At 39.7% G+C, this 13,380-nt stretch overlaps 1 protein-coding gene across 2 annotated transcripts in view; it reads left to right on the top strand.

The window, feature by feature from the left end:
* USP6NL (USP6 N-terminal like) overlaps positions 1-13,380 on the top strand; it is a 148,340-nt gene that overhangs the window by 80,968 nt on the left and 53,992 nt on the right. For both annotated transcript variants that reach the window (XM_059404088.1, XM_059404089.1), the window contains exon 4: positions 7,820-7,859. In XM_059404088.1, coding sequence (XP_059260071.1) covers positions 7,820-7,859 — 40 coding nt within the window. The remainder of the gene's footprint in view (positions 1-7,819; positions 7,860-13,380) is intronic.

Genomic DNA, 13,380 nt, shown 5'->3' with positions numbered 1-13,380 from the left:
TAACCTTCTCAAGGGACTGTATATTGGGAGCGAACCACCAAAAGAGATGTTTATATCATAAAATGGTCTATATAATACAAACTACCTGTGAAAAACCTGTGTATTCCAAAAGGATCTAGTAATTACCTAAAAATCTCTTTTTCTGATTGCTTGAAACATGTTTAGTCAGTCCATTATTTATCTTAATAATATTAGGTAGTATTTATTGAGCACTTACTGTGTGCCAGGCACCATTCTAAGCCCTTTACACAGGTAGCTCATTTATTTCTCTCAAGAACTCTATGGGATAGGCACTCTTTTTATCTTTTATTCAGATGAAACTGAAGCAGAAAGAGGTCAACCACCTGGCCCGAGTTGTGTTGACCATGTTAGATGTGGGATGTAGACCTTTGGCAGTCTTACAGCAGGGCCTGTGTTCTGAACTTCTGCAGTATACTGCCTGTTACTGCTGTCCTGTATTTTAAATAAGAAAAACACAAAAGTGCTTTGACACGCCTGGAAAGAAATTTGAAGGCAGTCACTTGTATGAAGGTAAAGTCAGATAGCTAAGCTCACCACTTCTTTGCAAATGAAAGCAGTTGGTACCAGTTCTCATACTAATTTTCTTTGCAAATGAAACCAGTTGGTACCAGTTCTCATACTAATTTTTAAATTTATACCATGGTGCCGTCCTGCAGCATCCAGCACAAATGAAAATAATGAAGCAGAGAAATGCATTTTAATATAATGTTAGGCTTTGTTAAATTTCACCAAACTAATTGATTTTTGTTACAATGCCTAATATAAGTAAAACACTTTCCTCGAGAGATTGCTGCTGGTGCCTTCCATTGCTTGTCACTGTAGCCTAAAGTTTTTTTGCATTGTTGAATAAATAAATAAACTTGGCCTAGGCATTTAGATACTGCTTTCTATCACACCTTGATCAAAGAGCACTTTTTTCTGCTCTTTTAGTTGTGTGCAATTTTTCATTGGTTCTGCAGTGAATTGGGTTTTAAGTGTCAATGCCAATACAATACAGTGGCCAAAAGTTAACTTTGTGATCTTCTCCGAAGGCTGCTGACTTCATATCTGATTATAGTTTTAGTAATTTAAATTGCTTGTTATGGTATGTGACCGTACTAACAACTGCAGTATAGGCCTAACTTGGCTTTTTAAGAGATTTCACAATAAATATAAAAATTGTTGCCAAACCAGCTTGGCTTGATGCGGCAACAGGATGGTCTTTGTCTAGGATTCAGAAATGGGGAGTTGTCCCTGGTCTGCATGCCTGTGACACAGTTACATCTGGAGATTGGAGAAACCAAGCACATTTAAGAGTTAGAGAAATTTCGAAATTTGAACTTTCAGCATTGTTATAAAAAATAGTCTGTTCAGCTTGGAATGCTTGGAATTTGGATAATGATAGAGCTTTTAGGTCAGAAGTTATTAATAGAATTAGAAGGAAATTGTATCAAAAATAAAGATAAAATTAATATCTCAGGGGGCATATTTCACCCTTTTTTTTTCATATGTTCACTCAGCAGCGTTGAGTGCCCTCCTTCAGATTTTCAACTAATCAAAACATGTATATTTCCAAAAATTAGCAGATTGTTTTTAATTCACTATGACTACATAAATATTTGAAAGCCAAAATAAAGGTGTTTTTGTTTTTGAAGAACCTCTGTTTTGATGACAAGAGCTTGTGAACTCTTTGTCTAATCCTTGTGATTAGAGTAAATCTTAACTTAGACATACTTAACTGCAGACACAAAATGTAGCCAACATATTCAGTTTACTGATTTTAACAAATTTTTAGTTTCCCACTGAAAGTTTGTCTTACAGAAATATGCCCCCTGAAATATTGAAAAATAACAGGCACATGTACTCTAATAAATAATTCTTCTAAGTTTAAAGTAGATGAAAACAGATTGAGTTAAGGCCCCTCTCTTTCCAGGGATGACCATGTTGTTGTTTTTACTTAATGTGTTTCTATGAGGCATGGCTTCTTGCTCTTAGCTTGGCATTTTCTTTTAGCAACTTCTATGGACCTCTTTCCTTCAGAGGACAAACCTTCATTTTTTTAAAGTCGAGTTAGGCAAACATTCTCTTTAAAGAGTTGGATGTAAAATATTTTTGGCTTTGTAGACCTTGTGATCTTTGTGATTCAAACTTAATGATTCAACTCTACTGGTGTAGCATGTAAACAACCACAGACCATCCATGAACGAGGGTGGCGGTGTTCATCGAAACTTTATTTCCAAATGCAGACTGTGGGCCAGATTTGACCTGTGGGGCTGTAGTTTGCTCACCTGAAGGAATACTCTGCACTCATCCAGACTTCAGTCTTTCCTTCGTCTGCTTGGAGTATATTTATGTGGCAAGGGGAAGGTGCATATATGCGTGCCGGCAAGGGTTCACCCTTTTTTTTTTTTTCATATGCTCACTCAGCAGCATTGAGTGCCCTCCTGCAGCCTGCCAGCCACTGTGTTTGAGGTTGGTGCCGGGCTTGACATGGTATTTTAGACATCAGATGTAGCTTTTGGGAAGGCAGCAGTCCTCTGCTTTCTCCTTAAGGCTGTGAAGATTAATGCACGCCATCACAGAAGTTTGAGGAGGGAAAATTCTGTGGCATTCAGTGTTGTGCACACAGCAGATTTTGTATAAAAGGTTTTAGATATGGAGCAATAATGCAAGAGAATCCATATGGAAAAACTTGACCATCTTGTTGCTCTTTCATCCACTTAAGCAGTCTCAAGACTGTTTTCACAATTTAGCATCTATCGAGTGTGGAGGGAATGGACCCCATAAGGAATAAGGCCCCATAAGACACACCCACAGCTAACATCATACCCAGTGGTAAGCAGCTGAAGCTTTTCCTCCAAGATCAGGAACAGGACAAAGATGTCCACTCTTCCCACTTTTATTCACATAGTGCTGGAAGTTCTCGCCAGAACAGTTAGGCAAGAAAAAGAAATAAAAATCCAGATTGAAACAGAAGAAGTAAAACTGTCTCTATTTGCAAATGAAATGATTTTATATATAGAAAACCGTAAAGACTCCACTGAAAATTGTTAGAACTGATAAATGAATTCAGTAAGGTTGTGGCATACAAAATCAATATATAAAAATCAGTTGCATTTGTATACATCGTAAAAACTATCAAAAAGAAATGGAGAAAATAATTCTGTTTATAACTGCATCAAAGAGAATAAAATAGGTAGAAATCAATTTAACCGAGGAGAAAAAGACATACTATGAAAACTGTAAAACATTGATGAAAGAAATGTAAGATGATACAAATAAATGCAAAGAAGTTCCATACTCATGGATTGGAAGAATTGTTTTGTTAAAATGTCCATACTACCCAATGCTATATACAGATTCAGTGTAATACCTGCAAAATGCCCAATGACCTGTTTCACAGAAATACAATGTGTATAGTCTTAACATTGTATGGAACCACACAAGACCAAAATAGCTAAAGCAGTCTTGAGAGAAAAGAACAAAGCTGGAGGCATCATGCTTCATGATTTCAAACTCTGTTACAGATCTTGAGTAGTCAAAGCATTATGGTATTGGTGTAAAAATAGAGACATAGATTGATGGAACAGAATTGAGAGTCCAGAAATAAACCTCTGCATTTATGGTCAGTTGATTTATAACAAAGCAGCCAAGAATATACAATGGGGATCACAAAGATCACTCTTCATTAAGTGGTGGTAGGAAAACTGGGCAGCCACATGCAGAAGAGCGAGTAGATTAAAGGCTTAAACATAAGAACAGAAACCATAAAACTCCTAGAAGAAAACGGAGGCTGTAAGCTCCTTGACATTGGTCTTGGCTCTGATTTTTTGGATCTGGTACCAAGAACAGAGACAACAAAAGCAAAAATAAACAAGTGGAACAACATCAAACCAACAAGCTTCTGTACAGCATATAAAAAGGGCAACCTACCAAATGAGAGAAAGTATTTTCAAATTAGGTATCTGATAAGAGATTAATATCTGAAATATATAAAGAACTCATGCAAATAAGTAAAAAAAAATAAAATCTGATTAAATAATGGGTAAAGAACCTGAATAGACATTTTCCCAAAGAAGACAAACAAATGGCTGCCAGACACATGAAGATATGCTTAACATCCCCTATTATTGGGAAATCCAAATGAAAATCACAGTGAGATGTCACCTCATACCTGTTAGAATAGCTATAATCAAAAAGACAAGAAACAACAGCTTTTGGCAAGGATGTGAAGAAAAGGGAGCCCCCGTGCACTGCCTGTAGGAGTGAAAATGGCGCAGTTACTATGAAAGAAGACAGTATGGAGGTTTCTTAAAAAATTAAAACTAGAACTACTTAGGGAAGCCTGGGTGGCTCAGTCAGTTAAGCATCTGCCTTCGGCTCAGCTCATGATCCCAGGGTCCTGGGATTGAGTCTGGCATTGGGCTCTCTGCTCAGTGGGGAGCCTGCTTTCCCTCTGCCTGCTGAGCCCCCTTCTTGTGCTCTCTCACAAATAAATAAAATCTTCACCCCCTCCCCCAAAATAGAACTACTTATGATCCAGCTATTCTACTTCTGGATATTTATCTAAAGGGAAAGTACTATTTCAGAAAGATTTTTGTACCCTGGCCCCTGCCGTTAATTGGCTTCATTGTAGCCAAAACATGGAAATAACCTAAGTTGTCCGTTGATGGATGAACGGATAAGGAAAATATGTGTACACACACACACACACACACACACGCACAGAGGCATATTATTCGGCCTCTGAAATTTTACCGTTTTGACAAAATGGGTGGACCTTGAGGACATTATGCTAAGTGAAATAAATCAGAGAAAGACAAATACTGTATGTTATCATTTATATGTGGAATCTAAAGCAACCAAACAAACAAAAAAAAATGAACTAATAGATACAGAGAACAGGTTGCTGGTTGCCAGAGATGGGATGGGGAGTGGCGGTGGTGCTGGGAGGTAGGCAAAATATGGTCAAAAGGTACAAGTTTCTAGTAATAAGGTAAATACGTCCTGGAAATGGAGTGTACAGCATGGTGGCTATAGTTAATAATACTATGTTGTATATTTCACAGTTGCTAAGGGAGTAGATCTTAAAAGTTTTTATCACAGGGGAAAACCCAAAACATGTGTAGCTGTGTGTGGTAATAGATGCTAACTAAGCTTAAAATAATAATCCTTTTGTGATATATATATACATATATATATAAATCATTGTCTTGTACATCTAAAACTCATACAATGTTGTATGTCAGTTATATCTCAATCAAAAATTAAAAAAAAAATTTAAAAAATGCATACGAAAAAAGGTTTGGTTAGTAGGAGTTCAGTAACTGTCTGGGGATATGATGATGTTCCTGCACAGGCAAGCAGATCCTGGGGTGGGGGTTGTGACAGGGCAAAAGGAAATCACGTAATATATCAAGATGGAAAGAAATCCAACACCGATCTTGTCTACTTCTGGATGTCACCTCTGGCTGACTTCAGTTGTGCATTCGGTCCTGCATCTCCCTCTCCCAGGGCTTTCCGGAGTATGGCTTGATGGTAAGGTGGGGCAGGATGCTGAGAGCAGTGCGGTCTCATGTTGAATTTCACAGGTGAAATTCACGTCTGTAGGACGTGAGCACCACAGGCCACGTGGCCCAAGCAGATAGATGATGAGCCCCACTCCACAGACGAGTGCGGAAGTTGGTTCTGATTCAGTGCTGGGAACAGGCACAGTGAGGTCTTAGTTAGTCTTGTCGAGTCAGGAGGAGGACGCCAAAGAGCTGTACCCAAAGAGCTAGTCGTGCGGTAAGCCGCCGGGGTCGGCGCTTCATTTGCAGTTGGGAAAGTTCAAACAGTTATCAGGAGCTTCTTAAATCAGCTGCACAAAAAGCTGCTCTTGCCCAGGGCAGCCTGCTCACCCCAGAAATACCGGTCTCAGTGTGCGCAAAGGGTGTCAGATGTTCCTGGTCGTTCGAGATGTCTCTGCTGACCCTGTTCACCTAAGAAACAAATTCCAGTGGTGCCGATAAGCCCTTTTTCGGCCAGTAAGTGAAGAAGGGATAGATGTACTTATAAATTAGAAGTTACATCCTGTACCATTCATACATCGTTGGCTCTAGTAATCAGGAGTACAGATTGATTAGCAGGGAAATGTAGACTATGAGTATATGAAAATTTAATAAACAAAACAACAACAAAAAAACCCAGGTGTCACCTTCAGTAAGGTGAGAGTGGACATTTTACATTAAAAAAAAAAACTTTTATATTAAATCCTCAAATCCTTTTTTTCTTTTTGAGAATTGGTTTCTAAGCCTTTTCTCCATATACCACTCCACAAACCAAAGATCTTATTCATCTTCGTTTGAACCCACAGGGCTAGAGCGATTGGATTGCACATCTCTGTATTAGGCTAAATGACTGTAACTAAGCGAAATGTTAGTTTCTTATCTCTGAAGTGAAGGGTTTGGACTATCTCTTTAAGATCTCCTTTGGCTGTTGGAATTTCTGTCAGTTCCATTGCTGTAGGTTGGTTTGTGGTTCACCCGAAGACTCTTCAAAGTAGCAGAAGAGTGCCTTCGAACATACTGGATTCTGGAATACTAATATGCGTGGTATTATGTGGTTTAAGAGAAACTAAGAGGAGAATCTGTATCATTGCCCAACCATCAGTATTACTGAGGTTACAGTTCAATGCTCAGAACTTTGTTACAGATAGTGCATTGTTTTTCTGTTAATACAAGAGGCTCAGCATGTTTCAGGTTAGAGCTGATACCATAGTATTACTGTATCAGGGAATGAATTTGATCTTTTGTTACATATTTAAAAATCTCATCCCCATTGGAGTTTTGACAGATGAAGCTTTCCTGATGTATAGAATTAGATTTTCCTTTTTCATTCATTAATCTGTTGGAGGCTGATTTATTTATTTATTTATTTGTTTAAGATTTTAATTTATTTATTTGAGACACAGAGAGAGCAGGAGTGGGAAAGAGAGGAAGAAGCAGACTCTCCCCCTTGAGCAGAGAGCCCAATGCGGGGCTTGATCCCAGGACCCTGGGATCATGACCCGAGCCGGAGGCAGACAATTAACTGACTGAGCCACGCAGGTGTCCCGATCCTTTTATCATTTTGTGAAAAGCAGTCATTTCTTATAGGCCATAGTTTGAGCCACGGAGTGGAGGTGATGTTGTCAAGTAGAGGTTGGCAAACTATGACCATATCACAGTCAGCTCACCACCTGTTTTTGAAAATGTTTTGTGAGAATAAAATCGCACTTAGTATACTATTACCTGTGTGTGCAATACAACGTAACAGTTCAATAGTTAATGACAAAGACTATACGGTGTGCAAAGCCCATTGTATTTACTGTTTAAATATTTACCTTCCCAGAAGAAGGTTGCTGACTCCTGTTCTGTAGGAGTGTTGTCCAGTAGGACTTTTCCTGCAGTGGTGGGAATATTCTTTCTATATACACAGTGTTCAAAACAATAGCCTCTTTCTGCATGACTGTCTTGCACTTGAACTGTGGCTGGGGTGAGACTGAAAAACTGAATTGTTATTATTATTTAATTTGAACTTAACATTTAAGATTAAAAAGTCACATGTGGCTGGAGAAGACTATCTTGGACAGTGTATATCTAGAGATTGGGGGATAGGGGACCTTGTGGGTTCAGGGTCACTAATTGTTTTATATTGAATTTGGTAGCATGGAAGCTTATGTAGTGTGATCCATTCTTGTGATGGTGGTCATGTATATCATCTGTATCTATACGTATATAATATTTAAAAAGTTCGCTATGATTTTAACTGTTTCATATATTCTCTTCTTCCTTTGCAGTGAGGAGGAGCTCCCGAATCACAACGCAGCTGTGGAACGCGTGAGTCCAGTTCTGCATGTTTTTATCATCACTAGTGAATTATGTTATCAGAGGATTAAAATTTCCACCTTGGTGACTTTGAGTGCCGTGTTATGTAAATGGTGCGGCCATTTAAATTTGACCCAGAGTGTATCACTAAGAAAGTAATTAATAGTGAAACAATTTTAGGAGATTTTTTTGAATTTCTGATAGATACTTGAAAGAAAGGAAGGTAGCAGTTCTCAGAGACTTGTTTGCTAGACAATCTCAGTCTAGGAGTGCTTCGAATGTAGAGCCTTTGAAGAGCGCAGGTGCTTGGGGACCCTCCTCCGTCTGTTAGGTCAGATTCTCTGGGCAGGAGCCCAGGTAGGTCATTTGCGGAAAGCTTCACAAGTGATTCTCATGTCCTCTGTAGCTAGTAAAGCAGGATTCTAGACCTGCAGCTTTTTTAAATAGAGCTATTCCATGAGCTTGTAACCCAATTTCCTATAAACAACAACAGAAGTTTGCTTTAGTCAAATAAGCCCATTAGCTTTTAAGGACTTTAAAAAATCTTATGTATAGTAAACTTGTCACATTTTTTTTTTTTAAACTCAGTATTGCCCCCCTGTGTTCATTATACTTGACCAAGGAGCTTGTCCCATAGCTGTGTGTGCATGAGAACTAGGGATTGAATATTTTAAGGTTGGTCGGAATCTCCTTCCCTTTCTCTTTCTTTCTTTCTTTCTTTTTTTTTTTTTTTTTTGTGCACTAAAAAAATGAATTGCAGAATGAAAGGCAGGCTACTGATTGGGATTATCTTCGGTTTGCTTATATTTGATCAGGGAAAGAGGCTGAGTTTCAGATGATGGAGGTAAATAATTAGAATGAGAATTCGAAAAACACTTTAGAAAAATCTGTCTGAAGTCAGAAATTTCTGAAAATAAGAAAACGAAGCGTACCTTTAAGATGCAGACAGAATTGTCCTTTGAAATATATAAAGATCCTTACAGGTACTTCCTGTGGATGGATTCTCTTGTGTCTGCCTCGTCTTCTCCCCATATCAGAACCTTGATGTTTTGGCAGATGAGTTTCTTACAGTAGGTACATTGAGTAGCAGCTGTGTATCGAGCAGTGGACCAGGCGCTGCCTAGAATACTGGGGTCAAATAAGAGGTAGTTTCTGCCGTGGAGCCACTCACTGACATCCGATGACTAGAGGAAGGTCAAGTGAGACACTGGGCGGGAGATTCTTGGTGGCCAGTAGCAGTCCCGTTTGAAATGGGAATCTGAGGATCTCTCTCCACTCTGTGACCGTTTTCTCTGTTGTCCGTGTTCTGACTTCAGTTATCCTTGAACCTCACTGATAACGACCACTGTTACGTTATCCCTCACCAAGCTCATGGCTTCATTCCCTCTCTCCCCAGCTGAACTTCTGCTGTAGGGCCGTGTAATCACTCCACGTACCTTTACTCCCTCGTCTCTATTGCTTCCTCCGGACTAAAGTCCAGCCCTGATTCCGGCCAACTTGCATATTAGGAAAGCATGCTATTCCTAGTCAGGTTTTGCTCCATTTCAACTACTGGAACATTCTCTTTCCTCCTCAAACTTCCAGTACTTCCTTTGTCCTCTCGGCTCATCTTCTTCTTGTGTCTTATAAGAAAATAGAAGCAATCAGAGAACTTACACAGAGTTCCACAGCCATACCTACCCACCTGTCTTCATCTGTGCTTAGAGGCTCTTGTCACTGTGAGTGATTCCACTTGTTCACTGACATCACTTGAGCTGTTCTTCTCTCCATCTCCCGAGTTCTTTCTCTTTCTGCTTGATGTTCCCAGCAGAGTAAAATTTCTTATTTCTCCTGTAAACAACACCCCAGTACCAGTCTTCTTTTGATCCATTTCCTCCTCAGAACTACCCAGATTCTCTGTTGGTCTTACAGCAAAACTCCATGAAAGAGGTGTCTATACCCTTTCTATTCCATTCATTCCTGCTTTTCCTTCTCGCATCCATTCCTATCAGATTTTTAACTCCCACCCTTTCCCCAAGCCCCCTCCTCGCCCGTATTAGGGTCTCGAATTACCAACATACTGTGTCATCAAGTAGGTAGTGTTCAGTCTTCCTCTTGACCTACCAGCAGCTTTTGATGTGGTTGGCTACGGTCTCATTCTTACACATTCTTTCTTCCCAGCCTTCAGACCCTCAGGCTCTCTGCTTGTTCTCAGTTTCCTCTGCTTGTTCCTTCTCATCTCCTAGATCTCTGTACTTCGAGGTACCTTCTCTTTTCTGTCTGTATTTTTTCCTTTTGGTCTCATCTCGTCTTTTGGTTTTAAATGCCATCCGTATCTGTGGCTCCCTGAATCCCATGCTTGTACATCCTTGCGCATACATTTAAATTTCTACACTTAAATGTCTGACTTAATCTGTGCACTTAGATTTCTAACAAATGTCCAAACAGGAGTCTGGTATTTTCTTTAAATCCATTCTGTTAACACACTTCCCTGTGTCCAAAAATGGGAGCTCCGCTTCTCTGCTTGTTCAGTCTAAAACTTCTTAAGTTACCTTTGACTTTCTCTCTTTCATAGTCTGCATTTCATCGACACTGTGAGCTCTTCCTTCAAGATGTATTCAGAATGTGATGACTTACCATCACCACTTCTGCCGCCCTGTTCACTGTAACCTCTCTTCTGGAGTTTTCGGTCTTCCTGCTTCTGCTGTTGTCCCCCCTTTCTCCACCATGATCTTCCTGTTCACCAACAGAGACAGCGTGAGCCTGTTAAAATACATAAGATCATGACACTGAGATTGGCACATTGTGTTGCCTCTCAGTCATATCTACAGTAAAACAGGAAGGCCTTAGAGTGGCCTTCAAAGCTCTTTATGACGTGCTCGTTGTTAAGGCTCTCCTTTCCTCCTCACTGCCTTCTCTTCCTTACTGGTCTCCGTAGTGCTTCCAGAGCATGCCTGCCATAGTGTTTCTTTGGCTGCTTCCTCTTCTGGGGCGCTTCCCTGCCTCACCGCCCAGTAGCTATGAGATACATTCCATTTCCTTTGCTATTTTCTCACATGTCACCTTCAGAATAAGACCCTCCTCCGTGACCATCATATCGAAAATTGGGAACTCCCTCCCCCCACACATTGCTAATTATCCCTCTCTTTCCTATTTTTCTCTTTAGCACTTAACACTATTTCACATTTTAAATATGTTACTCACGTCTTTAATTTGTCTGTTTGCTCACTAAGATGTCATCTCTTTGGGGGGGGTATCTACTCTGTTCACTGCTGTACCCCCAGAACACAGAGCCCTGCATATAGTATATATATATGCTTAGTAAGTGATGGCCGAATGCATAATTCAGTGAACATATCGGCTGCTTTTTAACACTAAATATGGTGACCTAAACACTTTTGAATATTACAGTGGCATTTATTTGAGACATTAGGGAGAGTAGAATTAGAAGGTATCTTTTAACAAAATAATATCCGTATTTGGCAAAACGAAATCTGGCAACTCCGTGTAGACTTCTTCCTTCAGTGCCTCTGCTTCTCTTTTTCTTTTGCATAGTTTTCTGGTGCAGGAAGTTCAGAAGTCTGGGAACTGGTGATACAGCTGATTCAAGAAGGGTGACAGTGAGGGAAAGAAGAAATAGAAGACAAAAACTAGTGGAGGATGCATGCCTGAGGGATGTTGTCTTTATGTTTTTGTTTTTTAAGAGACTTGCCTGTAGAATAAAAGACCCACCCAGTACAATTGTGCTTATAATTAATTGGTAGTTTGCTTTAAAGAGCATAATAGGAAGTCACTAAAAAAAAACCGTATGCATACCCTAATAATTTAACATTAAGATGTAATTTTATATGCACTTGCCAGTCTTTTACTGAGAAAGATGCAGGATGCCGAGGCTGCTCATTGAGATTCCATTTATGCCTTTTGTAGAAGTTTTGTCTCCTATTACATGACCTGCCTTGTATACTTTTGGTCTCTTTAGAGTGTAATGAGAACATATGCAAAGCAGTCTAAGACTGTAAACTTTTGAGTTTATCAGAATTTCCCCCAGTTTTTCTGGGTTAAGTTTAGTTCATTGTTTTTCAGTGACTGCCTAGCCCTAATAGCCAAGCCTATGGTTTCCAGGAGGCTAATAAAAAATTCTTTTTTTTTTTTTTTTTTAAGAGAAGATCCTTTTTTTTAAATTTTTTTTTTTTTAAGATTTTATTTAACAGATAGAGATCACAAGTAAGCAGAGAGGCAGGCAGAGAGAGAGGAGGAAGCAGGCTCCCTGCTAAGCAGAAAGCCCAATGTGGGGCTCGATCCCAGGACCCTGGGACCATGACCCGAGCCGAAGGCAGAGGCTTTAACCCACTGAGCCACCCAGGCGCCCCGGCTAATAAAAAATTCTGCATGTATTACTTCATTGAATAACATCAGTGGAGATAGTACCTTGCTGAATCCTACACGTGTTTATTAATCTTTACAAAGCATAGCCTTGAAGCATGTGCTTACTGCCACTTGGGAAGATTTGTACACTAACGCCTGGTCAAGTCGTCATGGTTTTAGTTCCAGTTTCATCATGCATTATTTTGCCCAAGGCCGTTCTCCGTTTAAAATAGGGGTAGTAGTGGGCAGCCCCTCATAAGAGGATTCATGTTGATGTTTGCAGAGTGCTTTGGAGTCCCCCAAACAGGCATTTAAACAAATAAACAATTACACTTATTATATTTACTCAGCAGAGAACAATATTAATAATGGATTATATTGTTTCTTTGAGCTTATTGATGTTTTTAATAAAGAGGAAAGGGTATGTAAGGCTATGAATTTTCATGAATTCAGCTATTCCTCTATGTAATGCAGTATTTTGCATAGCTTATGGAATATTGGAGCCTATTCATATCTTTAAAAACTGTATCTTAATTTTATGTGGTGTGAAATCTTACTCAAAATACGGGACCTGTAGACGTTTCAGTGTCGTTATTCTGTCACAACGGGACTCTCTTTCCAGTACTTCCTGTCCTCTCCTGACCTCTGCTGGTGAGGTCTAGGTGTCTGTGACTCCGGTCCGCTGTCCCAGTCACTCATCCTAAGACTCAAACAGAGAGACAGGAAAGGATCTGAAGGCTTGAACTTTGGTAATGTTCCAAGATTTCTTATTCTAAAAGAGAAGGCCATTTAATATCCACCCATGTGTGGTGCATATGTGTACATGTGTATGTGTGTAGGTGTTATTCTCAGGGTTATTGATGTTATCAGTGGTAGGAAAGACTATGCAGGGGATATGTTAGTACCATGTGGATGCAGCAGTTTCTATGCACTTACTGTTCACTTGGTCCTGCCTAGGGTGAAAAATATAGTCTGAAATCACTGGAGATTGAGAAGCAGCAAGGGAGACATTGGTCGCAGTCCGTTTTAATCCTTTATACCTTTCTTGCCTGAGCAGGAGGGGCCAGTCCAATTCTGAGGGGTATCACTTAGGACAGTCGGGTATCAGATTGCAAACTTCAAGTGGAAGTTTAGTCCTTTTCTGAAAGCAGCTCATGGGAGGAAAAGTGCACAACAATATCCCGTTTCC

This window comes from Mustela nigripes, chromosome 6 (genome assembly GCF_022355385.1).
Source record: "Mustela nigripes isolate SB6536 chromosome 6, MUSNIG.SB6536, whole genome shotgun sequence".
NCBI classification, from domain to species: domain Eukaryota; kingdom Metazoa; phylum Chordata; class Mammalia; order Carnivora; family Mustelidae; genus Mustela; species Mustela nigripes.
This window is presented reverse-complemented; position numbering and strand designations above follow the sequence as displayed.